At 42.0% G+C, this 26,672-nt stretch overlaps 1 protein-coding gene across 1 annotated transcript in view; it reads left to right on the top strand.

The window, feature by feature from the left end:
- The window catches only part of WLS (Wnt ligand secretion mediator), a 30,667-nt gene extending 4,321 nt beyond the window's left edge, over positions 1 to 26,346 (top strand). Inside the window, exons 2-12 of the mRNA XM_075832814.1 lie at positions 11,024 to 11,299; positions 13,515 to 13,639; positions 14,509 to 14,670; positions 17,898 to 18,034; positions 18,471 to 18,639; positions 18,722 to 18,819; positions 19,348 to 19,411; positions 22,511 to 22,654; positions 23,287 to 23,370; positions 24,689 to 24,842; positions 25,849 to 26,346. Of these exons, the coding sequence (XP_075688929.1) occupies positions 11,024 to 11,299; positions 13,515 to 13,639; positions 14,509 to 14,670; positions 17,898 to 18,034; positions 18,471 to 18,639; positions 18,722 to 18,819; positions 19,348 to 19,411; positions 22,511 to 22,654; positions 23,287 to 23,370; positions 24,689 to 24,842; positions 25,849 to 25,958 (1,523 nt within the window). The 3' untranslated portion in view covers positions 25,959 to 26,346. The remainder of the gene's footprint in view (positions 1 to 11,023; positions 11,300 to 13,514; positions 13,640 to 14,508; positions 14,671 to 17,897; positions 18,035 to 18,470; positions 18,640 to 18,721; positions 18,820 to 19,347; positions 19,412 to 22,510; positions 22,655 to 23,286; positions 23,371 to 24,688; positions 24,843 to 25,848) is intronic.
- Positions 26,347 to 26,672: the final 326 nt, after the last annotated feature.

The following is a 26,672-nucleotide window of genomic DNA, read 5'->3' as shown; positions in this document are numbered from 1 at the left end:
TCTGTTTCCAGGATGATGTGTTCTTCAGCAATTCTGTGTAAGGGTATGTTCACACACTCAGCAAAAAATGTCTGAAAATACGGAGCTGTTTTAAAGGGAAAACGGCTCCTAATTTTCAGACTTTTTTTTTAAGCAGTCACGTTTTTCGTTGTGTTTTTTACGGCTGTTTTTGGAGCTATTTTTCTATAGTCAATGAAAAACGGAGCCAAAAACGGCTCAAGAAGTGACATGCACTTCCTCGCGGGCGTTTTTCAAAACGGCCGCGTAAAAAAAATGCCCCGTCAGAACAGAACGCCGTTTTGGCGTTCTGTTACCGATTTGTCGGCCGTTTACAGGCTGAACATACCCTTAGAGTGCAGTCACCCAAATTTTCGTTCCATTCATCACAATAAAACTTGCAGAAACAACCACATTCAGATGAATTAAACTAATTATCAGTCACAGAATTTTTTTGTAACAAAGTCTGCAGCATGTGAATCCCCCGAAATATTCCCAGAGCAATCTAGAAGAGTGATTGAAGAGACTCCCAAGTCAGAACCTTCAAACGTGGTCTGGAACGAATCCTCATTCACTGCCTGAGGCAGAAGGAAGAGTCAAAAGCCGCCCCCACCCCCTGCGCCTTGTGAAGGGAACAAAAATAGCTGTTTACTGAAAACTTTACTCCAGTGGATGCACAAAAAAGAGGCCGAAGTGTAAAATGGACCCAACATGTTTTATAGTTCAGACTTTATTCACATCAATATACCGGTCTACAGGGAACACTTTTATAATAGTTATATTCTTGTATATAGGGGGCAGTATTGTAGTAGTTATATTCTTGTATATAGGGGCAGTATTATAGTAGTTATATTCCTGTATATAGGGGGCAGTATTATAGTAGTTATATTCCTGTATATAGGGGGCTGTATTATAGTAGTTATATTCTTGTATACAGGAACAGTATTATAGTAGTTATATTCTTGTATATAGGGGCAGTATTATAGTAGTTATATTCTTGTATATAGGTGGCAGTATTATAGTTGTTATATTCCTGTATATAGGGGCAGTATTATAGTAGTTATATTCTTGTATATAGGGGCAGTATTATAGTAGTTATATTCTTGTATATAGGGGCAGTATTATAGTAGTTATATTCTTGTATATAGGTGGCAGTATTATAGTTGTTATATTCCTGTATATAGGGGCAGTATTATAGTAGTTATATTCTTGTATATAGGAGCAGTATTATAGTAGTTATATTCTTGTATATAGGAGGTAGTATTATAGCAGTTATATTCTTGTATATAGGAGGTAGTATTATAGTAGTTATATTCTTGTATATAGGGGCAGTATTATAATAGTTATATTCTTGTATATAGGGGGCAGTATTATAGTAGTTATATTCTTGTATATAGGGGGCAGTATTATAGTATTTATATTCTTGTATATAGGGGCAGTATTATAGTAGTTATATTCTTGTATATAGGGGGTAGTATTATAGTCGTTATATTCTTGCATATAGGGGGCAGTGTTATAGTAGTTATATTCTTGTATATAGGGGGCAGTATTATAGTAGTTATATTCTTGTATATAGGGGCAGTATTATAGTAGTTATATTCCTGTATATAGGGGGCTGTATTCTAGTAGTTATATTCTTGTATATAGGGGCAGTATTATAGTAGTTATATTCTTGTATATAGGGGCAGTATTATAGTAGTTATATTCTTGTATATAGGAGCAGTATTATAGTAGTTATATTCTTGTATATAGGGGGCAGTATTATAGTAGTTATATTCTTGTATATAGGGGGCTGTATTATAGTAGTTATATTCTTGTATATAGGAGCAGTATTATAGTAGTTATATTCTTGTATATAGGGGCAGTATTATAGTAGTTATATTCTTGTATATAGGGGGCAGTATTATAGTAGTTATATTCTTGTATATAGGGGCAGTATTATAGTAGTTATATTCTTGTACATAGGGGCAGTAGTATAGTAGTTATATTCTTGTATATAGAGGGCAGTATTATAGTAGTTATATTTTTGTATATAGGAGCAGTATTATAGTAGTTATATTCTTGTATATAGGGGCAGTATTATAGTAGTTATATTCTTGTATATAGGAGCAGTATTATAGTAGCTATATTCTTGTATATAGGGGCAGTATTATAGTAGTTATATTCTTGTATGTAGGGGGCAGTATTATAGTAGTTATATTCTTGTATATAGTGGGCAGTATTATAGTAGTTATATCCTTGTATGTAGGGGGCAGTATTATAGTAGTTATATTCTTGTATATAGGAGCAGTATTATAGTAGTTATATTCTTGTACATAGGGGGCAGTATTATAGTAGTTATATTCTTGTATATAGGGGCAGTATTATAGTAGTTATATTCTTGTATATAGGAGCAGTATTATAGTAGTTATATTCTTGTATATAGGGGGCAGTATTATAGTAGTTATATTCTTGTATATAGGGGCAGTATTATAGTAGTTATATTCTTGTATATAGGAGCAGTATTATAGTAGTTATATTCTTGTATATAGGGGGCAGTATTATAGTAGTTATATTCTTGTATATAGGGGGCTGTATTATAGTAGTTATATTCTTGTATATAGGAGCAGTATTATAGTAGTTATATTCTTGTATATAGGGGCAGTATTATAGTAGTTATATTCTTGTATATAGGGGGCAGTATTATAGTAGTTATATTCTTGTATATAGGGGCAGTATTATAGTAGTTATATTCTTGTACATAGGGGCAGTAGTATAGTAGTTATATTCTTGTATATAGAGGGCAGTATTATAGTAGTTATATTTTTGTATATAGGAGCAGTATTATAGTAGTTATATTCTTGTATATAGGGGCAGTATTATAGTAGTTATATTCTTGTATATAGGAGCAGTATTATAGTAGCTATATTCTTGTATATAGGGGCAGTATTATAGTAGTTATATTCTTGTATGTAGGGGGCAGTATTATAGTAGTTATATTCTTGTATATAGGGGGCAGTATTATAGTAGTTATATTCTTGTATATAGTGGGCAGTATTATAGTAGTTATATCCTTGTATGTAGGGGGCAGTATTATAGTAGTTATATTCTTGTATATAGGAGCAGTATTATAGTAGTTATATTCTTGTACATAGGGGGCAGTATTATAGTAGTTATATTCTTGTATATAGGGGCAGTATTATAGTAGTTATATTCTTGTATATTGGGGCAGTATTATAGTAGTTATATTCTTGTATATAGGAGGCAGTATTATAGTAGTTATATTCTTGTATATAGGGGCAGTATTATAGTAGTTATATTCTTGTATATAGGGGCAGTATTATAGTAGTTATATTCTTGTATATAGGAGCAGTATTATAGTAGTTATATTCTTGTATATAGGGGGCAGTATTATAGTAGTTATATTCTTGTATATAGGGGGCACTATTAGGGTATGTTCACACGGCCTATTTACGGGCGTAATTCGGGCGTTTTTGCCCCGAATTACGTCTGAAAATAGCGCCTCAATAGCGCTGACAAACATCTGCCCATTGAAAGCAATGGGCAGACGTTTGTCTGTTCACATGAGGCGTAAATTTACGCGCCGCTGTCAAATGACGGCGCGTAAATAGACGCCCGCGTCAAAGAAGTGACCTGTCACTTCTTTGGCCGTAATTGGAGCCGTTATTCATTGACTCCAATGAATAGCAGCGCTAATTACGGCCGTAGTGGACGCGGCGTTCAAGCGCCTGCACATGCCGGTACGGCTGAAATTACGGGGATGTTTTCAGGCTGAAACATCCCCGTAATTTCAGCCGTAACGGACGCCCTCGTGTGAACATACCCTTATAGTAGTTATATTCTTGTATATAGGGGGCACTATTATAGTAGTTATATTCTTGTATATAGGGGGCAGTATTATAGTAGTTATATTGTATATAGGGGGCAGTATTATAGTAGTTATATTCTTGTATATAGGGGGCAGTATTATAGTAGTTATATTCTTGTATATAGGAGCAGTATTATAGTAGTTATATTCTTGTACATAGGGGGCAGTATTATAGTAGTTATATTCTTGTACATAGGGGGCAGTATTATAGTAGTTATATTCTTGTATATAGGGGCAGTATTATAGTAGTTATATTCTTGTATATAGGGGGCAGTATTATAGTAGTTATATTCTTGTATATAGAAGCAGTATTATAGTAGTTGTATTCTTGTACATTGGAGGCAGTATTATAGTAGTTATATTCTTGTATATAGGGAGCAGTATTATAGTAGTTATATTCTTGTATATAGGGGCAGTATTATAGTAGTTATATTCTTGTATATAGGGGGCAGTATTATAGTAGTTATATTCTTGTACATAGGGGGGCAGTATTATAGTAGTTATATTCTTGTATATAGGGGCAGTATTATAGTAGTTATATTCTTGTATATAGGAGGCAGTATTATAGTAGTTATATTCTTGTATATAGGAGGCAGTATTATAGTAGTTATGTTCTTGTATATAGGAGCAGTATTATAGTGGTTATATTCTTGTATATAGGAGCAGTATTATAGTAGTTATATTCTTGTATATAGGGAGCAGTATTATAGTAGTTATATTCTTGTATATAGGGGCAGTATTATAGTAGTTATATTCTTGTATATAGGGGGCAGTATTATAGTAGTTATATTCTTGTACATAGGGGGCAGTATTATAGTAGTTATATTCTTGTATATAGGGGCAGTATTATAGTAGTTATATTCTTGTATATAGGAGGCAGTATTATAGTAGTTATATTCTTGTATATAGGAGGCAGTATTATAGTAGTTATGTTCTTGTATATAGGAGCAGTATTATAGTGGTTATATTCTTGTATATAGGGGCAGTATTATAGTAGTTATATTCTTGTATATAGGGACAGTATTATAGCAGTTATATTCTTGTACATTGGAGGCAGTATTGTAGTAGTTATATTCTTGTATATAGGGGCAGTATTATAGTAGTTATATTCTTGTATATAGGGACAGTATTATAGCAGTTATATTCTTGTACATTGGAGGCAGTATTATAGTAGTTATATTCTTGTATATAGGGGCAGTATTATAGTAGTTATATTCTTGTATATAGGGGCAGTATTATAGTAGTTATATTCTTGTATATAGGAGGCAGTATTATAGTAGTTATGTTCTTGTATATAGGAGCAGTATTATAGTGGTTATATTCTTGTATATAGGGGCAGTATTATAGTAGTTATATTCTTGTATATAGGAGCAGTATTATAGTAGTTATATTCTTGTATATAGGAGCAGTATTATAGTAGTTATATTCTTGTATATAGGGAGCAGTATTATAGTAGTTATATTCTTGTATATAGGAGCAGTATTATAGTAGTTATATTCTTGTATATAGGAGCAGTATTATAGTAGTTATATTCTTGTAGATAGGAGCCAGTATTATAGTAGTTATATTCTTGTACATAGGGGGCAGTATTATAGTAGTTATATACTTACTTGTGATTTTCTCAGTGTATTCCTGTAACATGTGTAACTTATAACCGTTGTTGATTATAGAAGTCCGTGCTTAGTCCCACTGAAACACTCATGTCTGGTTGGCCTGGAGGTAGAATGAGTAGGTGTCTGTGAATGCAGAAGGGCGTTCTAAAACAAGTCTTTATGTTAAGAATACCAGATGTATTGGAAAATCTGTTTACGTGCATGTTAATGTTCATCAGAAAGTAGTGAAACCATTCAGTGTATAATGACCACGTGGTTAAAAAGCCCACCCCCTCACAAAATAGAGGAAAATAAAGTTAATGTAAGTCCGACGTGATTTCTTTCCGTGAAGTTTTGTTGTGAAGACAAACCCTTCCCTAATAATGGCCGCGGTGATCCCCTGTATTCACTGGGGAAGGATCGTCCAGCTATACATTTCTTGAAATGAAGTAATAAATGGCAGCCATCGAATTGCCAACTTTGTAATACAAGGATGGGCTGGGTGCACCGGAGTGGGAGAATCCAAATAGTATGTATCCTGACTGCACATACAGGTTTTGTCCTGCAAAAATACCGGCACTTGCCGGTAAAAATCTGAAACTTTTACGGGCCTCCCGGTGCAAATACCGGGTGGACTGGTAGAATAACGGCCTGGTGACAACCATACGCGGGAGACCTTATTCTGTGTTCTTGTGACATCTGTTTTAATCACCCAGCATTTCTATTCTAAATCGTGATACATCGCTAATTATCATATCTCTGGAACTAGGCAACTCCTGTGGGAAATGTAATGGCGGCCATTGTTTTTTTTTTTGGGGGGGGGGGCGCTTCCCTTATTGCCTATAGTTTGCAAACTAACCTACAAAAGCAATAGGATTTTGACTAAAAGTTTGAAGCTGTCCTTTTTCCCTATATAGCATTAGAATTGGCAATTTATTGCAGCTTATTTCTGCGATTCTTGCAAAAAACGCAACGTATTGATGCCATTTTGCAGTCATCGTGACTGCACTGTGTGAACGTACTGTGACTGTCCCCAGAAACCACTCGTACAACTCGCCTGAATGATTCACATCCGCCCCCCCTCCCCTCAGCGTGTCCAACCCTGCAAGTTCAGACATGTTGTGTCTTCTATAATTCATCCCTCATGTTTACGCCAGTGGATCCTGCTGAACGATGGATCTAACATTTCCATTAGATCTGAGTAACAATTCTTTCTTTTGAAGTGAAGTCCTCCCAGTTTTCTTGTGGAATGCTGTTTCATGTAGATCGAGGCAGCGCTGCCCTGGTTTCCGGGTCTGGCATACATGTTACGACCTGCGGCACGATCTAATCTGTGCAGACGCTGCAAGAGATGAATTTATTCTACATCCAGAACCTCAGAGCTGCTCTTCATATGAGACCATTGTCACATTAAAGTCGTCATTGCGGAGCAATAATCTGTATGTTAACCGAGTTTCGAATAATATCTCGAAGAAAGTTTCACTGTAGACCCCCAAATGATGACCCTTCATCAAAGCTATGGACAGATTCAATTATAACTTAATCCTAATCTACTAAAAAGCTATTAAATTGCACCTATATGCCTAAAAGGGTGTGAGAGAAGCAAAACTATGTATCCCACTCAAGAGTATAATGATATTGGAAGCTGAGGTCTAGGATGCTGTATGCATGGTAATAGAGATTCCGTCACTATCTGAGTGGGAGCCCAACTGGGACCACCACTGACCCTAGAACGTGAATTGGGCTAAATTGCAGTACCTTTCATGGGCCCACGTAGGAGTAAAAATCGAAAGGGGCACCTGTGCTTCACCTTCAGCTTGGCCCATTCTTTCTAGGGATTGGTGGGGGGCATAGCAGTCGGACCACCACTAATCAGATATCAATGAGATGTTTGGGAAAACCCCTTTAATAATTTCCCCATTGTGCGTACCCTCCATGTAGCTGCAAATGGCTGCTTCCTGGACCCCTGTAAATGTGATGGAGGAGGGATTGGGAATAATGGAGTATCCCCATCAAAGAAAGTGATAGCACGTCCGTCCTAGCGATATGCCATCACGTACTGATCAGTGGGGGGGCGGGGGGGGGGGCTGACATCTGGGAATTTGCTATATGCCAGATTATCAAACATTCTGGATTGTCCGATTCTTCAGGAAGACTGCAGAGGTTCCAAATTATTTTGAAGTACTTTCCAGATTCTAAAATCTTTATGGGCTACCAGATGCCATGCTCCAGATTCTACTGTAAATTGTCGTAAAATGTATTCTTGTATATCGTCGGCATAAATCCTCCCCATACATGTCAGATGTTAATGGTCCAAAAATCATGCTTGGTGGTCTGGGGATGTGGGAGGTTACGTTGGCCACTTGCCTGGAAACTGTCGATATGCTGCTGTTAACTGATCTTGTATATATCTCTTATTTAGTTCCTTCACTGATTGGCTAATTATACCAAATGCAAGTATCAGGCTATGAGCAAACATTTATGAAAACCCATTACATAGATCTGAATGGGGTTGTTCCTGCAGCATGTGCCTGCATTTTTGGAACGGTCCCATAAATTTCTGCTGCAAAACTGCCCTGTGTGAACATACCCTAGTATGTTAAAGAGGCTCTGTCACCAGATTTTGCAGCCCCTATCTGCTATTGCAGCAGATCGGCGCTGCAATGTAGATTACAGTAACGTTTTTATTTTTAAAAAACGAGCATTTTTGGCCAAGTTATGACCATTTTTGTAATTATGCAAATGAGGCTTGCAAAAGTCCAAGTGGGTGTGTTTAAAGTGAAAGTCCAAGTGGGCGTGTATTAGGTGCGTACATCGGGGCGTTTTTAATACTTTTACTAGCTGGGCGCTGTGAAGAGAAGTAACATCCTCTTCTCTTCACAACGCCCAGCTTGTGACAGTGCAGATCTGTGACGTCACTCACAGGTCCTGCATCGTGACGGCCATATCGGCAGCAGAGGCTACAGTTGATCGACTTACCTGCAAACGCTGATGCTGCTGCAGAATCAGCTGTAGCCTCTGGTGCCGATGTGGCCGTCACGATGCAGGACCTGTGAGTGACGTCACAGATCTGCACTGTCACAAGCTGGGCGTTCTGAAGAGAAGAGGATGTTACTTCTCTTCACAGCGCCCAGCTAGTAAAAGTATTAAAAACGCCCCGATGTACGCACATAATACACGCCCACTTGGACTTTTACTTTTAAACACACCCACTTGGACTTTTGCAAGCCTCATTTGCATAACTACAAAAATGGTCATAACTTGGCCAAAAATGCTCGTTTTTTTAAAATAAAAACGTTACTGTAATCTACATTGCAGCGCCGATCTGCTGCAATAGCAGATAGGGGTTGCAAAATCTGGTGACAGAGCCTCTTTAAGAGCATTATTTTGGCTATTCACACAAGTCATAAGTCGAATACCGATAAAGTTGTAATTGGCTCAGTCAAGAGCAGTATGTTAACAGTTTCCATGTACAACTGATCAGTATAGAGAATAAAGTCAAACCTAAAAACACCAAAATGGTGATCAGGATATATACACCGCTAGTCCTTCTCCTCATTGAACTCCCCTATTTTCTGTGATTGTGGGATTCCTGCTCTGAACTGGACGGGTTTGTTTATCCCATACTGCTGCTGAGTTTAATGAGGCGTTCCCCCATTGTACTGGATGTGGCGGGCAGAGCCGCTGGCACGCAGGAGGGGGTAATTGAGCATAAAGGAGGACTAGCCTGATTGGACAGATGATTCTGACACCAGATCTGTGTACTTGATATCCAGGAATTAATTGGTGCAGACAGCAAGTGACTGGGACTTTGAAAAGACTTGTTTTTGGGCCGGTCCAGGGTCACTCTCCTATTAAATGCATCCTATCTGTATTCTGATCTGAACAGTTGGGGGAACTGTGCGTTGGGCATTTAAAGGGCCTGAAAAATCTGTAAATTGTGCACAATACACACAGTGCCTCCGTGGTTGGCACTGTTGTTTGGCAGCACTGGGGACCTGGGTTCAAATCCCACTGCATAGAGTTGGTATGTTCCAAAAACATGTGATGTGAGTGACGCTCTCCGTAAAGTGCCGCGGGATATGTTTGCGCTATATAAGTAATGAGAAAAAAATAATTTAATACTTTTGGTGAAGACCGAGATAATAGTCATCGGATTCCCTTATCCTCATCGACCTCTTTATATTTTAGATAAAACGGAGAAGCGGTGCTTTCCCACCCCCACCCACCCACTGATGGCCGAATTCTGCAGATCTCGTGCAACTGGCATCTCTTTTAATGGCACACTTGGCAATTTAATGGTGATTGTATCATGTTCTGCATAGTGTGTAATACTTGGGAGCGGGGCGGTCAGATTATGGATGAAGGGCAGTGGTATTCAGACTACAAGTCTCAGCATACCGTGGCATTCTACAGCTTTTTATGGCATGCTGGGACTTGTAGTGTCGCAACAGCTGGAGAGTTGCCGTTTGCAGAGTGTGGGGTAGGGGCTGCTTGCTGCAGTCCGCACACCCTGTTCCTTTCAGCCTTGATATCCTTTTTTTTATATTAGATCTGGTCTCCGGTTCCTCATCAAAAAAATGGTTATTACCCCTCCTATATACAGTGGCGAACATCCATTAAAAATGTCGAATATCCATCGGAAAATAGTTGTTCAAATTTTTGTCAAGCTGATGGTACTCTGAAACAGAACATTTTTGCACAATCTTTATACATGTTGCACCGTTCTTGATGCCCCGCAGGGTAGTGCCAGCTTTATAATGCAGGACATACGGCTATACCCGGACAAATCACATGACCCAGAGCGGGGCTATTATCATGAAGCTCCTATTAACCTCAGGGCTCCGCTATTCCTCTTGGCGTTCTTCCCTTCCCATGAGACGTTCTCATCCATCAGACTACTAAAAACCTTTTAGCGCTTTTGCCGCCTCTACAGGAACTGTGCAAATCGTTTGTTTTATTCCAGTCATTTAACACCGGAGTCATATATACGCGCACCCATCATGGATTGTATGCAACTATATAAAAGATGGCGCTGGGGATTATTTTCTACCGCACGTCCTTGCATCCTGGGATTTGAGGGCTTAAAGGATTCTTGCCCTCTTCTCCCGATCATGCTTTGTTGGAGTCATTTTGGAAATCGGTAGCCCTTTGCCGGTTTTATCTACCCATAGGAAGGGGGGATGGGACCAGCCAAAGCTAGAGCACCACCAAATGGACCTAAAGTGGCTCCATCAGCGGTCTCGGTGGTCCCCATCCTGCAATACTCCCCACTGTTCACTCCCCTCCCCCCATTCTCTTGTGTATCTTCATTAGCTTATCCATAATACCCAACGGTACATCCTCAACAATATTGCCCCAGTCCACCTATTTCCCCAAAGATTTGTGATAACCCATAAAACTGCCAATCCCGAGACCGATGTGGGGGGGGAGACTCAGCACGAAAGCACTACTCTCCCAAGCGCTGACGGCATGATACCATTGTGCCTGGCAATAAAGAACTTTACTGCATCTCGCTTTGTGTCCTATGAACAGGTCTATTGATCCGTAATTCTTTCCTTTCCAGCTCCAAAACCAACATCCTTTGCCGACTTTCTAGCTGTGAAGTGTGTCGATACACGGAGAAGTCACCACAGCGCCCCCAAGTGGCTGCTTCCATGGGGAAGGGATCGCTGCGACAGCATCCGAGGTTTCGAGGAGGCGGCCAGTAAACTCATCGAAGCGAATGACATTGTATTCTCTGTCCATATCCCGTTCCTAGGCCAGGAGATGAGTCCTTGGTTCCAGTTCATGCTCATCATCCTGCAGCTGGAAATTGCCTTCAAGCTAAATAATTACGTTGGTAAGTGCCGCCATTGCTTCGTTCTATAGGTGATGTGATAATGTAACGGCCTACGTTTACCCTCGTCAATCACAGCAGTGTGACCCTAAACGAGCCCTTAGTCCTGGTCGACTATAGACTTGCGTGGGTCCTTGGGCAGGAAAGTAGACGTGGGCCCGTCTACTCCACCCTTTTTTTTAACGGCCGTCGCACGGACGACTTATACGCTCGTCTGAATGAGCCCTAAGAAAGTTCTCTACAAGACTAAATACACAGTTACCGACCCCCGATAAGGGTGACCCATCCAGTGCCTGTCCCGGCGCATGGTTTTTGAAATGGGCGACCTTCCTCCATAGGGGGCCATGTGAAGCGCCAGTTTCCTTAATTGATCTTATTTGTAGCCTCCTTGGTCCCCTGGTGAACCCAGATTAAACTGCTAGAAGAAAAGCAGTGGGACGTTTGGACTGATCATAGGGGCATTACAGGGATATCTGCCAGAGGGACATGCAACGGAAGAGGTCGCCCTTATGAAGGGGTAACCCAGTATTCAGGCTTGTAGGGAGCTTTCCAGCCTGCCATTAGGGATTAATAGGGACAGGTCCTCTTCCCTGTTCTCTGGCACGGAGGATTTTCTTGCTCTACCAGGATGCGATTCACAGGGATTAGTAAGATTGCTTTAGGCCCTGTTCACACTGAGTTTTTTTTCGAGGCGGAAAAATACGCCTCCAAATACCTTCAGGAATTCGTCAAAAAATGCGCCAAAATACTCAGTGTGAACAAGCCCTTAATGTCCAGTTAATACCGGTTAGGGGATGTTCACACGGCTTATTTTCACCATTTTTCTTGCCGTAAACGGCCGACAAATCGGAAACCGAACGCCTCCAAACAGCTGCCCATTGATTTCAATGGGAAAAACTGCGTTCTGTTCCGACGGGGCTTTTTTTTACGTGGCCGTTTTGGACAACGGCCGCGTAAAAAACCGCCTGCAAAAAATAAGTGCATGTCACTACTTGGGACGTTTTTGGAGCAGTTTCTCATTGACTCTATAGAAAAACCGCTCCAAAAACGTCCGTAAATAACGCCGCGAAAAACACGAGTTGCTTAAAAAAAAACGGCTGAAAATTAGAGGCTGTTTTCCCTTGAAAACAGCTCCGTATTTTCAGACTTTTTTGTTACGTGTGTGAACATAGCCCTACAAGGTGAGGCAGTGGAAATGTTCCCTCACATCTATTTGTAATTGGCGATCGTTATTCTACGCGGTAATACACAAAGCGCATCACTCAGCTTTCCCAGGATCCTGAATGGCAAACGTGCGCCCTCGTGCACTCCAGTATCACTAAATAACTAGGTGGATTTATCACTGACTGGGGGGTCACCCAGCTCTCCCAGAACTTAAAAGAAAGAAATGCTGACTTGATATTTATGTTTTGTTTGACTGTATCAATGAGCGAGACTGGGCGATTCGCTTCCGTTTCCTGAATACATCGGATTTTTCCAGATCTTCCTACTCGGATACAGATTATGATGGGGGGGGGGGTCATTTCAGCCTCAGTCCTGTATTGTTTTTAGCGGCCATGATTGGAGAAGTAACATCTTTAAATAGAACGCTGCCTCATCTGAAATGACTGGTTTACTAGGGCGGCATTAAATGCAGAGTCTGAGTTATTCTGGATAAGCGCCAACAAAAACACCGCTGCTCCACATGGGAATTTATGAGCTCTTTCCGCAGGTTTAACCCTTCAGACAAAATCGAACGAAAAAAAAATAACCCTATAATGTTATAACATTTGTATATTGAAATCTTCTGCAACATTCTTCTATATTGCAGTTCAATTTATCACTATTTCAAGATCTCTGCTTGCTGTTGGTAAATGGGAACATAGTTTTTCTTTTATTTTTGTACAACCTATACAGACCTAAAATTTCTCGTGGTTTATTACAATTGTAGACCATCCCCCGTGACTTATTTTTTCTGCACTGATACATTGTAACAAGCGATCAGTACAGGAGAGAGGTTTGTGCTTCTGATGCGTTTAGTTCACAGAGGATTATATAGACTGGAAACCACTGTAACAGTCTCTGCTTCGAGAAGTGTCTGATCTGTTTGGGTTTCAGTCTCCAAGAATGTTTCCATTCTCTGACGACAAGCAGAGATCTTGATAAGTACAGCATTCTGGGCTGACAAATATGTGGATTTTTTTTTTTCTCTACCCAACCAATGTGTCTTGACTTTTAGAGGATAATGCAATGGTGACTCTTGAGGTGGCCATGGCGTATCGTGACGAGTTAAACGATCCGTGGACTGAGCTGGCACGTTCTGTAGAGCAGAGAAAACTTCAGTGCACGTTCCTACCTACTAAGGTGATATTGTTGGGGTCTCTTGTGGTTGTACTGGACGATTTTTATTCTTAATGTATTAAAAAAAAAAACAACTGTTAAACCCAAGAAATAGGTTGTGTTCTATAAAAAAAGATTTCTACACCTGGCACTGGTCTGTAGGTTGTCAAGAAGAGGGACTAACGAGACTGCAGGATCAGACTACACACAGGTTTTGTTTGTAGTCTGTTACCATGGAGACACTTAGGGTATGTGCACACACACTAATTACGTCCGTAATTGACGGACGTATTTCGGCCGCAAGTCCCGGACCGAACACAGTGCAAGGAGCCGGGCTCCTAGCATCATAGTTATGTACGACGCTAGGAGTCCCTGCCTCGCTGCAGGACAACTGTCCCGTAGTATAATCATGTTTTCGGTACGGGACAGTTGTCCTGCAGCGAGGCAGGGACTCCTAGCGTCGTACATAACTATGATGCTAGGAGCCCGGCTCCTTGCACTGTGTTCGGTCCGGGACTTGCGGCCGAAATACGTCCGTCAATTACGGACGTAATTAGTGTGTGTGCACATACCCTTAGGATGCTGGACATTTTATACCTATTTCCAGTGAGGCTTTCCCCAGCCTGAAATGGCTGATAACTGGGAGCAATAGATTGAAGATTGAATTAACTCAAGAGCAAGGGGAGATGAGAGACTTTAGGTTTAGTGTCTCTTTAAGGAAATGGTCTCTAGCAGATGCAAAACTGCAACTCCCAGCATGACCGAACTGACAAAGGATGTGAGGGCATGTTGGGAGTAGTAGTTTTGCGACAGTTGGGGACTCACAAGTTGAAGAGCACTGTATTCTGGAATGGTCTTCCTCTTCTATAACTTCAGTTCTTCTTCTCTTACAGACTGCCGACAACCAAGGCCGTTCTTACGAGTGCGACGTCCTTCCCCTCATGGAGCTGGGCAGCGTGGCGCATAAATATTACCTGGTGAACATCAGACTTCCAGTTAACGATAAAAAGAAAATAAATGTGGGCATTGGAGAGATAAATGACCTGCATTTAGTGGTGAGAAATTCAGAAATATTCCAAATAATTTCTCATCTGCGCTTTTAAAGGAAAATTACACTGAAAAATGACCAGACTTAGAAGCTATTTCTTAACACGTGATTCATTTTCTTCAAGATCGAGACCCTTTTATACTTAGAGGCTCTGTCACCACATTATAAGTGCCCTCTAACCCTACATAAGGAGATCGGCGCTGTAATGTAGGTGACAGTAATGCTTTTTATTTAGAAAACCGATCAATTTTTACCACTTTATGAGCGATTTTAGATTTATGCTAATGAGATTCTCAATGGACAACTGGGCGTATTTTACTATTGACCAAGTGGGCGTTCTCCAGAGGAGTGTATGACGTTGACCAATCAGCGTCATGCACTTCTCTCCATTCATTTAGGCAGCGCATGGGGATCCTGTTAGATCCTTATGTGCTGTCTTATACTAACACGTTAACGATACTGAAGTGTTTAGACAGTGAATAGACATTCCACGGGATGTCTATTCACAATCCCTGCACTTCGTTACTGTTTCTGTGGTAGTTACAGCAGAGGGTGCGTAATCCCGCGAGATTACACTGTAAATGACAGGTTACAACGAGATTACGCTTGCTCTGCTGTATCTACCACAGAAACATTAACGAAGTCCATGGATTGTGAATAGACATCCCGTGGAATGTCTATTCACTGTCTAAACACTTCAGTATCGTTAATGTGTTAGTATAAGACAGCACATAAGGATCTAGCAGGATCCCTATGCGCTGCCTAAATGAATGGAGAGGAGTGCATGACGCTGATTGGTCACTGATTGGTCAGCATCATACACTCCTCTGGAGAACGCCCACTTGGTCAATAGTAAAATACGCCCAGTTGTCCATTGAGAATCTCATTAGCATACATCTAAAATCGCTAATAAAGTGGTGAAAACAGATAGTTTTTTTTAAAATAAAGAGCACTGCGGTCACCTACATTATATCGCCGATCTCCTTATGTAGGAGACAGGACACTTATAATGTGGTGACAGAGACTCTTTAAGTGATATCCTGTTGTTCCACGGCAAATGCAAACAACGCATGCAAAATATGTGACGACAAATTGCTCATAGAGGGCGCTGTTGTGTCTAGGCTGTGATCAGTTGCCCATAGGGGGCGCTGTTCTATTGTGTTTAGACACAAATGCAAATAATTCTAAGGGTCCTCTTACACGGCCCGAAGTGAGAGCTCGTTGACTGGCGCTCGTTTGCTCCTTTGACAATGAGCTATGGATGGAGACGAGCGCTCGTTACTAAGATCGCTCGTCCCCATACATTTCCATCATGTCGGCAGCGCCTCTCCCTGTTTACACAGATGTACTGCGGGTGATTATAATATTTTCGGCTGCATAAACGATAGAATCAGCCGATGAACGAGCGTTTGCAATGATTGGGAACGATGGTTGGCCCATATAAAAGGGCCTTAAGGCCAGAAGTGCAATATTAAGGTAGAATAGAGCAGCGTAACTGGAGCCAGAGGAATAAAGTGGAAGTTATTTTCGACCTTGCTCCAAAAGCTTTATCTGGTCCCACTACCGAACAGGTGACGTCTTGTCATTCTGCCATATGTGATGACCTCGCACTATAGGTTAGAGTTTGCTTCGTGTAGAATAATTCCATGGCATGTAGTCGACCTCCGCATGTACTACTGCTTGTATAGCGCCAACATATTCAGTAGATTGCCGTCCCTCACATCAGTCCTTGTTCCTGGGACTCCCTATCTAAATTCTTCATCCACAATACACATTCGGTCCATATTTACTGGAAGCCGGAGTGTGTTTTTTGAGGTTTGGGAGGAACCTGGCCAAAAGCCACGCAAACCTGTCCGATGAACAGAAACTATTGCTTCCCTTTGCATTGCCGTTGATTTCAATGTTAAGGGTTTGTCCACACATAACGGAACAGCTGCAGCAATTACGCAGAAACTAGAAAAAATTCCGCTGCGGAAAAAAACGCACCATTTCCTGCGGTTTTTACTGCAGAAAATGGTGCGTATTTTGCTGCATTTTTCACAATGTTGGGGGATGGTGACGTCTCCTCTGAAAAATGCAGCAATGCAGTCCACTTTCCGCAGCAGGAATTGACATCCTGCGGTCAGAAAAATACGCACCGCATGTGAATCTTTGCCCTGAATTTGTACGCAGCGTGTGGATGAGATTTGTTCTATCTCATCCACTTTGCTGCTACTGTATTCCGCGGCGTTTTTTCCGCCCGACGTTCCGGATGGAAAATACACAGCAATTCCGCTGCGTGTGGACAAGCCCTAATGTTTTGGTTCAGAAAGTGTTTGTGTTTTTGGTTTTTTTTCACGGAAACTCTAGTGCTGTCGACTGCGCTAATGTTTCTGTGAAAAAAACTGAATTGGAAACCTACTTAAACGGAAGCGTTCCCATTGAAATCAATGGTAATTCAAACGGTACCAATAGTTTCCGTTCTTCGGTTCCTCTGACAGGACGGTTGAACGGAATCCGCATGCTGATGTGAACAGGCCCCTATATAGTATTGTGGGTCTGGGGGAGGGGTGGGCCCAAGGAATAAGTCGCTGTATGCAACTGCCACCTCTGAGCCACCTTTATTAATTGACACGGATACATTTTGTCTACCACGTCTGTGGTCATGTGATGTGCGCTCACGTGTGGATCCGTTCTTATTAGGAGGTTTTTATAGCGCTCCTAGATTACAATAGGAAGTTTGCTGTACATGAATGATCACATCTGTATTATAGGGGTATGTCCTGGTCAGGTGATGGATACACAGGTGCAGTGTTTGTTACAGTTATCAGGGTTGTGTTTTGTAACAAGCCAATCACCTGTGTGCACATCAGGACAGATTTGTATCCACTTTTTATTTCAATCCATTCTGGGACCTACTTATAATAGTTATTATTATATTACCTACTTATTTTTGATTGGCAGGGAATATTCCTTTAATGCATAAACCATAAAAAATTAAGGCAATAAAAGTTAATCTATAATCTATATGTATCCCAAAACGGCTTCTATTTAAAATATGAATCGTTCCGCAAAAAAACCCAAGCCCTCCTACAGTCACATCGACCAAAATAAAAAGTTATATCTCTCGGAATCCGACATTGAAAAAACGAAAAAAGATGCTTTGTCCTAAAAAAAACCCCCCAAATAAGCCGGCCCTGAAAGGGTTAAACTGGAGGGAGAGACTTTACATGTGACTTCTTGTCCCTTATTCAGACCATCTTCCAGAACGGAGGCTTTACAAAGGTGTGGTTTGCTATGAAGACGTTCCTGACCCCGAGCATATTGATTATTATGATCTGGTACTGGAGGAGAATTACCATGATGACTCGGTCCCCAGTCCTGCTGGAAAAGTAAGGACCTTGAGTTCACGAATTTGTCTTTCTTGTATAAACTTTCTTTTTGGAAAATCATTTAAAGGGTATGTCCAGGTATTTGCTGGGTTGCGCAATTCTAAAAAATAGTAAAAACCGAGCATTATATTTGGCAAATTCTTCGTAAAATGTTCTTTCTATTGGACGTATAATCCCTAAGAAGAGGCGTTTGCATTGCTGCTGACTTCCTGGGTGCATGTGGGCTGTCATGTGGACACCCCTACCTCCATGTTGGAGTACAACCCTCCCTCTATGTGCTAGTCCAAGTAGGCGCAGAATGCACAAGGGGATGATTATTGGCGTTGCAAATTTGAAGACCTACAATACTGTATATACATGTATGTTGCTTCTGTGACTGGGTGACAAGACCACTTCCAAAATGGCTGAAGACACTAACTTGTATTCCTTTCCATAGAATTATCTTTGCATTGGGTATCTCCATGACCTTCATTAACATCCCTGTTGAATGGTTCTCCATTGGATTTAACTGGACTTGGATGCTGTTGTTCGGAGATATCCGCCAGGGCCTCTTCTACGTGATGCTGCTGTCGTTCTGGATCATCTTCTGCGGGGAGCACATGATGGTAGGATTGATGGGGACCTTCCTCTTCCTTGGTTGGGCGTATGAGACGCTTTGTCTTCACCATCGCTGTGATTTTGTCTTAGGACCAGTCTGAAAGGAACCGCATATCAGTCTACTGGAAGCAAGTTGTTCCCATTGCTTTTGGCTCCTGCTGTCTCTTCGTATTTGATATGTGTGAAAGGTAACGCTTCATCTTGTGTACCTTCCCGGTCATGAGGCACCGGCCTCTATATGATAAGGGACCAGTCGTCCCAACCATTGGGGGCAAGTGACCACTTCTCTTCAGACAGTGTTTTAGCTTGAAACTTCTTCACCTCACGACAGGTTGAGGTCTGACAACCACGTTCCCACGCATCTGACACACGTTAGTGGCTAGGTGGCGCACCTTAAAAGAAAAACCTCGCAATCTTGGAACCATTGAAGAAAATTTTACTAAAAATCGACCATTCAATTTGATTCTTTATTGTCATTTAGGTTCAAAGAACTTTATTGAGAACTGTCAAGGGGAGCAAGACGGACGGCTATACGACATACGCCACAAAGGGGAGGGGGGATACCCATTATAGAGGCTTTAATGTTCATGACCGTTCCTAGGGACTGTGGTGTCGTCTATAGACCAGCTCTGCATAAGCGTTTTTGTTTTTTTTGTATGGTTTGGACGTCTGTTTTCACTTTTGCTTCTCGTGACTTGTCGCTTTATTTCCCACAGAGGAGTGCAGCTAAAGAACCCATTTTACAGCATTTGGACCACAGATGTCGGCGCAGAGCTCGCTGTATCCTCTTTTAAACTTTTCTATTCCAGAAGACCCCAATATTGGCTATCACTTGGTTTCACTCCATATACAGCCCCAGTCCATTTGCCCGAACCACCATTCAATGAGCGGCCGCTACTGTGTAGGAATGACGTGAATTCTTTTGACATGGTTGTATGTTCAATTAAATGGGCACCATGTAAAAATGCAATTCTCCTGCAAATTCCGGCAGTGCCAGGATCAGTTTTGGGGGGGCTGTCTATCAGTAGTTTGATCCCCCCCTCCCCCAGGATCTCCGCAAAGTCTTGTAGTGCATTGTATTGTATTGTGCACTGTATGAAATAATCACCCAAAAAAAAACAACCGACCTTCTCTATGAGGGTCCTTGGGCAAATGGGTCGCATGGAGATCATGTCTACCAAACCTTGAGCATGACCAGCGTAGAGCAAGTTTACCTAGATCACCTTGGCCCCTTAACCCACTGGACTGGCATTTTATCCGTGTTGTCGAGTGCTGACAATGGCCGTCCATCCGTTACCCGGAGACCACGTGTATTGTCTTTGCTTTAAAAAAAATAAAAAAAATAGGAGAATTTTATAAATCGGGGATTTCAGAGTTAAGAAAACCAGTGCATCCGAAGCTTTACCAGAGGCTCGTGGGCATTCTAGATGTTCCCTGGAGCCGCGGAGAAGTGACAAGTCTCCAGCTCCAGTCATACAAGTGTGATAAATGTGATTAATAATTTATTCCTGATCCTCTCGCATGCAGGAACACGGATTTCATGGCAAGTTCTTGAGAATCAGGGTATTGAAGAGCACAGAGAAGAGGAGGCTCGTGATTGGCTATGGGTAGGGGGGGGGGGGGTGCCATGGATCCAGACACAATCAGACCCTGTTAATTTAGGGGGCCGAGGACGGCTCCTCCATATTAAAGGGCAGCCGTAGTATACATGCCATGTGAAAGTTTAGGGGGCTCCTGCTCTCAGCTGAGAAGTGAGTACAATTGTTTGCAGTCTGAGCTAAACATCCTGGACTTCAGACTGATACATTGTAGCAAACTACCAGATCTGTGTAGCTGCTTCTGATGTATTTAGTTCCTAGACAGGATACAACTTCTCAGCTGAGAGCAGGACTGGGTATGTACAGATTTGCAGCCTATGAATGTAAACAAGTTACTCATTCACTGACAGCAAACAAATATATTGAAAATGGTGAGGAATGGAAAGCCAAAAGGGCTACGTTTCATAAGCCAGTCCTAATAAGAAGCAAGCCTAAAGAGTAGGTTTACTGATTAAGCCACGATCCACTGTCAGCCCGTCAGCGTGCGGTCGTGTGATCAAAATCCGGGCTGGTGTACGTTATTCGGTCGGGTTCACACCTGGTGTATTTGTCGCAGTATCTGCACTGGAATTTCACCGTACTATGCGAATGAGGTTTTAGTGTAATCTGTAGCGGATTCTAGACGTGCTGCGGATTTATCTGTTTCGGGTGATTGCCACGGATTTCAGTGACTCGTAATTCATGCGAATTTTGTTGCAGATTTTAATGCCGGCCCAAGAACGTGTTTTCAACGCCCGAGCGTTAACCGAACCTTAATGCTGATCGATTAGTTGTGATGAAGGGAAATGATGAATTCCCTGCTGTGGACCTGCTCTATTAACCCCTTCCCATCACAGCCATTTTCCGGATTTACATTTTTTTTTTCCCTCCCAGTTTTCCAAAAGCCATAACTTTTTACGGCTTTGTGGGGGCAAAATAGGAAAAATGGCATGTTAACTTTATTCTACCACTAAATACGACTACGGCAATACCAAATTTATTTTTATATATAAGTTTAGTTTTATGTATTTATTTATTAAAATGTTTTTATACTTTTACAAGGAAGAAGCGAATTGTTAAAAATAAAGTTTGTGTTGTCGCCCCATTCTGAGAGCCATAACTTTTTATTTTTCCAGCGTTTGAGCGATGTGAGGGCTTATTTTTTGCGGGGCGAGCTGTAGTTGCTATTGGTACCATTTTGGGTTACATGAGACTTTATTGAACGCTTTTTTTTTAATTTCATTTTTTGTGGGATATGAAGTGAAGTATTTTTTATGGTGTTCACTGCGCGAGTTAAATAATGGTATATTGTAATAGTTCACACTTTTACGGACACGGCAATAGCAATTTTGTTTATTTTTTACTTTAGAGGGGGAAAATGTTTTTTTTTTTTTTACGTAATTTTTTAAAATGTAAAACTTTATGAAACCTTTTTTTTTTTTTTACACATATTAGTCCCCCTTGGGGGCTTGAACCAGCGATCGTTGGATTGCTGGTACAGTACACTGCAATACTGGTGTATTGCAGTATACTGTAATTTTTACAGGCTCCTTCATTAGGCCCCTGGGCTGCCATGACCACCACCCCCCCCCCCCCCCCGATAGCATTGCGGGGGGTGGTGGTGCAATGAACTGTCAGAGGTGGGCGCCCCCTCTTTTTTTTTTAACGTCTTGGTTGCGGTGATCATGATTGATCGCAGCATCTAAGGGGTTAAACTGCCAGGAACAGCGTGATCACAGTTCCTGGCCGTTAGTCCCGGCTACAGCTGTAACGCTCAGCGGAAGAGCCCGTTCCAAACATCACCCCCACGACGTAATAGTGGGGCGGATAGGGGTTAATGTAACACTTCAGTTTCTACGGCCAGAGCTCAATGGCGTTTTAACACGTGCGATTATCGTGGCCGCTAATTTGCATTGCGATATCGTCCAGTATATTGTATGCAGTGTTGCCTACGGGAACGCACGACTTTATGTAGGAACGTCCAACAGTGTTGGAAATTTGGCAGAAATTACAGCCTCCCCCTTGTGGCGCCAGATGCGGAGCCATGGCCTTAAAGGAGCAATCCCAGAATAAGGGAAATTGCTGTTTGTGCCGGGGGGGTCTTTGGAATAGGCAGACTAAATAGAGAATGGATAATCCATCTGGAAGCAGTTGTAAAGAAAATTAAAGACGCTTGCTGCAACTCAAGGGTTGTCCTCAAACTCCAGGCTTACAATGTGCGTAGCTTTAAGGCAGGTCTTGAAAGTTGCGATGAGTCGTGACTAGTCATTCACGAAACCTTTCCCTTAATGAACGTTCTCAGATGGCTTTCATTATAGTGGCTGGGATCTGCGCCTGTCTCTACTTCTTGTTCCTCTGTTTTATGGTGTATCAAGTCTTCAGGAACATCAGCGGGAAACAGTCCAGTTTACCGGCAATGAGCAAGGCCCGCAGGCTGCATTATGAGGTGAGTGACACCAGCCGCCCGGAGGGTCAACTGAGGGGCCAAATATGCGAAACCCTTATGTCTCAGGAGAAATGGGATGTGCATTCAGAAGACTCAAGGAGGACATACAGTCTGTGGTTGGGGGTGATACAGACGTCCCCTTCTTCTACACACCCAAAGCGAACACGTGCTGGTCAGAAGTTAAAACTAACTATATACTATGTTTTTGAGGATTTGAAATCTGATAGAACCACAAGGTACGGTAAAAAAAAATACTCCTCCTGTGAATTGCGCATACAGCTCTTAGGCCCCGCTACAAAAATACACATCACAAGTGACCAAAAATGCCATGCGCCTCCATGTATGAAACAATGGCCCGGCCACACGTGGGAAGATGCTATTGGTGACCACCACTGATGGGTCATGAGACATCTGCCCACCAGGACCCTACAAGGTGCCGCGAACTCCGTGGTGAAGGATCGATTTCATGTTGTACAAACCACCCCACTCTTCCAATAGATAGAACTGGTCCCCCACGCACCCCAATTGTTACCCATAGGTTGGTTTGGCCCATCAAATAAATCCCTATATGGCTGGCAGATGTTTTTTTTTTTTGAGGTCTCATTGATGTTTTCTGTGTTTCCTATTTACAGGGACTGATTTTTAGGTTTAAGTTTCTGATGATCATCACCCTGGCCTGTGCCGCGCTGACCATCGTGTTCTTCATTACCACACAGGTGAGACGAGTTTTTGATCGCATTTCTCCGGGGTGTTCTTCTAGACCTGAAAAAATGCCCATGTGTAGAAAAAAGCAGCATTGTTCGAATCGAAGGCTCTGTTCACATACACATGCGATATACCAAGGAGTCCAGAAGGCACATCGCTAACCACTTAAATGTTTCTCAATGGTGAACATTCCGAAAAAACATTGCGGTGTTGGTGTTTCAGCGAAGGTCCATGCTACGGCTGTTTTAGGACCTGCAGGCTGTGTATGGCTACAAAGCCCCTATAGTGCTTCTGATCTTAGGCAGCAAAGCGTGAGGACAGAGCTGGACTTGGCTCCGGTGTATGACAGGACTCTCTAGGGTAGGGATCATGTCGCGGGTAAGATCTAGGGGCAAACGCCCGGAGGGGAAGGCACTCCATGATTTCATCATCTGTTACAAAAAAGTCTTATTTTAGCTGCCTGGGTGCAAAAGCTGAAAATCCACTCCCAAAATCTCCCCTACGTGGTCTCCACCAATCAGTGATCCATGGGTGTTCTCTTGCGTACGTGTTCCGATCCTGGGCCGCAGTCGTCATTACCCACCCGGGAACCTGTATAAGGCATAAACTGCTGCTCATGCTGGAATAAGTTTCACCCACGGTGGGTAATGACCAGTGACTGCCACCTGAGCTTACAAGAGTGGCCAGCTAGGAGACAACCATGGATCTCCCAATTGGCGGAGACCACATAGCTGAGACTTTTACAGGTGGGGGTTCCCTCGACACCACTGAAAATCCAGGCTGGAGTGTCCCTTTAGTGTTTGCCTTAGGCCCCATGCACACGACCATATTTTTCATCCGGAATTACAGACCCATTCATTTCTTTGGGCTACGGACGCCTTTCTGTATTTTTACAGTAGAAATGATCCGTAAAATATAGAACATGTTCTATTATTCTTGTCCGTAATTACGGCACGGACTCCCCATAGAAGTCTATGGGCACTTTTGTAATTACGGATGTGTACCCATAGCCGTCCATAATTATGAAAGCGTGGCTAGGCTGACGCCAGGTTTGCGGGTCCGTATACACGGATGCACTATGGACCGTATTTGCGGATACCGTTTCGTATATGCGGATAAGTTGCGGATGACTACGGATCCGTATTTATGGATAAATGTAAACACTGTTGTGTGCGTGGAGCCCAATTCATCCACGTTCACATGTACTGCTGCAGCATAGGATGGGGGAGGTGTAGCTGGGACTATCACTCCATGCTCCGCTCTGTCCGCTCCACCTGTTACAAGTGGCTGCTGGACTTGAGTAATGTGGTTTTGTTTTTTTTTCCTCAGGTGTCTGAGGGAAACTGGAAATGGGGCGAATACAACATTGAACTGAATAGTGCTTTCTTCACTGGTATTTATGGGATGTGGAACCTGTACGTCTTCGCCCTCATGTTCCTGTATGCGCCATCGCACAAGAACTATGGAGATGAGCAAACCAATAGTAAGTGAGCTCGTTCCCTGTGCAACGTCACATGAGGTCTTAATACCCACCAATAAAAAGCTTCATGTGCAACTAGTTTAAAATTTATAAAAAAATTAAGCAGCTTTGCGAGTGTCCTTCCGTTTTGTGTAAACAGCTCCTATGCAGACCTATGTATCTGCACGTTTACAAACTGATGCTCCTGGAAAACCGCTTCAATCAGGTGGCTGGCTTGTGTTGACTATGGCAGCCTGTTCGGGTTGGTAATTGCCCACCCTGTTGGGGCTGATTAATTCTATTAAAGAGGTTGTCTCATGAAAGGGAACCCCTGTCCATGATTCCTATTGGGTTCCCTCTTCATGTTAAGTTAGAAAACAAAAGTGAACAGAGTAAGGCTATGTGCACACACCAAACAAAAAACGTCTGAAAAAAAGGAGCTGTTTTCAAGGGAAAACAGCTCCTGATTTTCAGACGTTTTTGGAATGTTTTTCTAGAGTCTATGGAAAATCTGCTCCAAAAACGGCTGCTGAAGTGACACGTATTTTTTTTTCGCGGTCGTTTTGAAAAACGGCCGCGAAAAAACTGCACGTCTGAACAGAACACTGTTTTTCCCATTTTAAATAAATGGCCAGATGTTTGGAGGCGTTCTGCTTCCGTTTTTTCGGAACGTTTACGGCCCGAAAAACGGCTGAAAACACTACATGTGCACATACCCTGACTACAAGATCTGACTACACAGGATTTGATTCTAGTCTGTAGCCATGGAGACACATAGGTCTGTATAGGGGCTGTATTCACAACCGTAGGAGATTTCTAATTCTAAGGGTATGTTCACACTACTTATTTTCAGGCCGAAAAATCGGAAGCAGAATGCCTCCAAACATAATTTATTTTTTTTCCATAAGTGTAGTTTCCAAATTAGGCATAGGTGGCGGTCTTGTGTTATGTTTTTTTTTTCGTCATGCCCTTCATGTGTAACCCAGTGATGGTTTTTAATAATCGCTCAGTGCTATTGTTTTTTCCATAGGTGTAACCGGTATGAGCAGCGGGGAGGAGCTTCAGTTGACCACGACAATCACGCACGCAGACGGACCAACAGAATTATACCGACTGGCTGGCAAAGAAGCCCAGGAATGACCCCCTTGTGTCGTTGGGGTGGGATCAATGTAGACATTTTAGCTTCGATATCCCACTATTACAATGTTGCATACGATAGCCTCCCTTACATTTCTCCTATTTATAGCTGGATTTCTCGGTTAGAGGAGTGGCAGAACGTTTATTGTAATGTAGCCTTTTTTTTATAAATATATATATGAAGTTGGTGAAGAGGTCTCACTTATACTGGTGGATATACTACTATTTTTGTTGCTGCTGAATGTGTCCATCAGACCCCGGTATTGCATTTGCTCTGGTTTTTTGTTTTGTTTTTTTTTATGACTGAGCAATTCACTGGGAACAATACTCACGATTTTAAAAGCGTATACTGCCTCGTGTTCATAAGCAATAAAACAATGTTCTTTTTGTATCTTTTGGTGTTTTTTGTTTTGAATCAATTAAAATACTTTACTTTCCACGCTATGTATCTGATCTGGAGTTTTAAGTAAGAAAAAGTGTTTGCTTTTGACTGGAAATGGCGCCATCCTTGTGCATGGGCTGTGTCTGGTATTGCAGCCGTTCTCTTAAATATTGCAATACTAGTCATCTCCTATGGACCAGAGTAGCATTGTTTTTTAATCTCCAACAACCCTTTGGGATTGGTCTTCCTATGTGAACGACTGGTGAAAGAGGTGCAGAGGAGACAAAATTTGTGACTCCCCCGCTTCATAAAAGATTTACCACTAGATGGCCAAA

Source organism: Rhinoderma darwinii, chromosome 7 (assembly GCF_050947455.1).
Source record: "Rhinoderma darwinii isolate aRhiDar2 chromosome 7, aRhiDar2.hap1, whole genome shotgun sequence".
Taxonomy (NCBI): Eukaryota; Metazoa; Chordata; class Amphibia; order Anura; family Rhinodermatidae; genus Rhinoderma; species Rhinoderma darwinii.
Note: the sequence above shows the minus strand (reverse complement) of the source record. Positions and strands in the feature narration are given on the sequence as shown.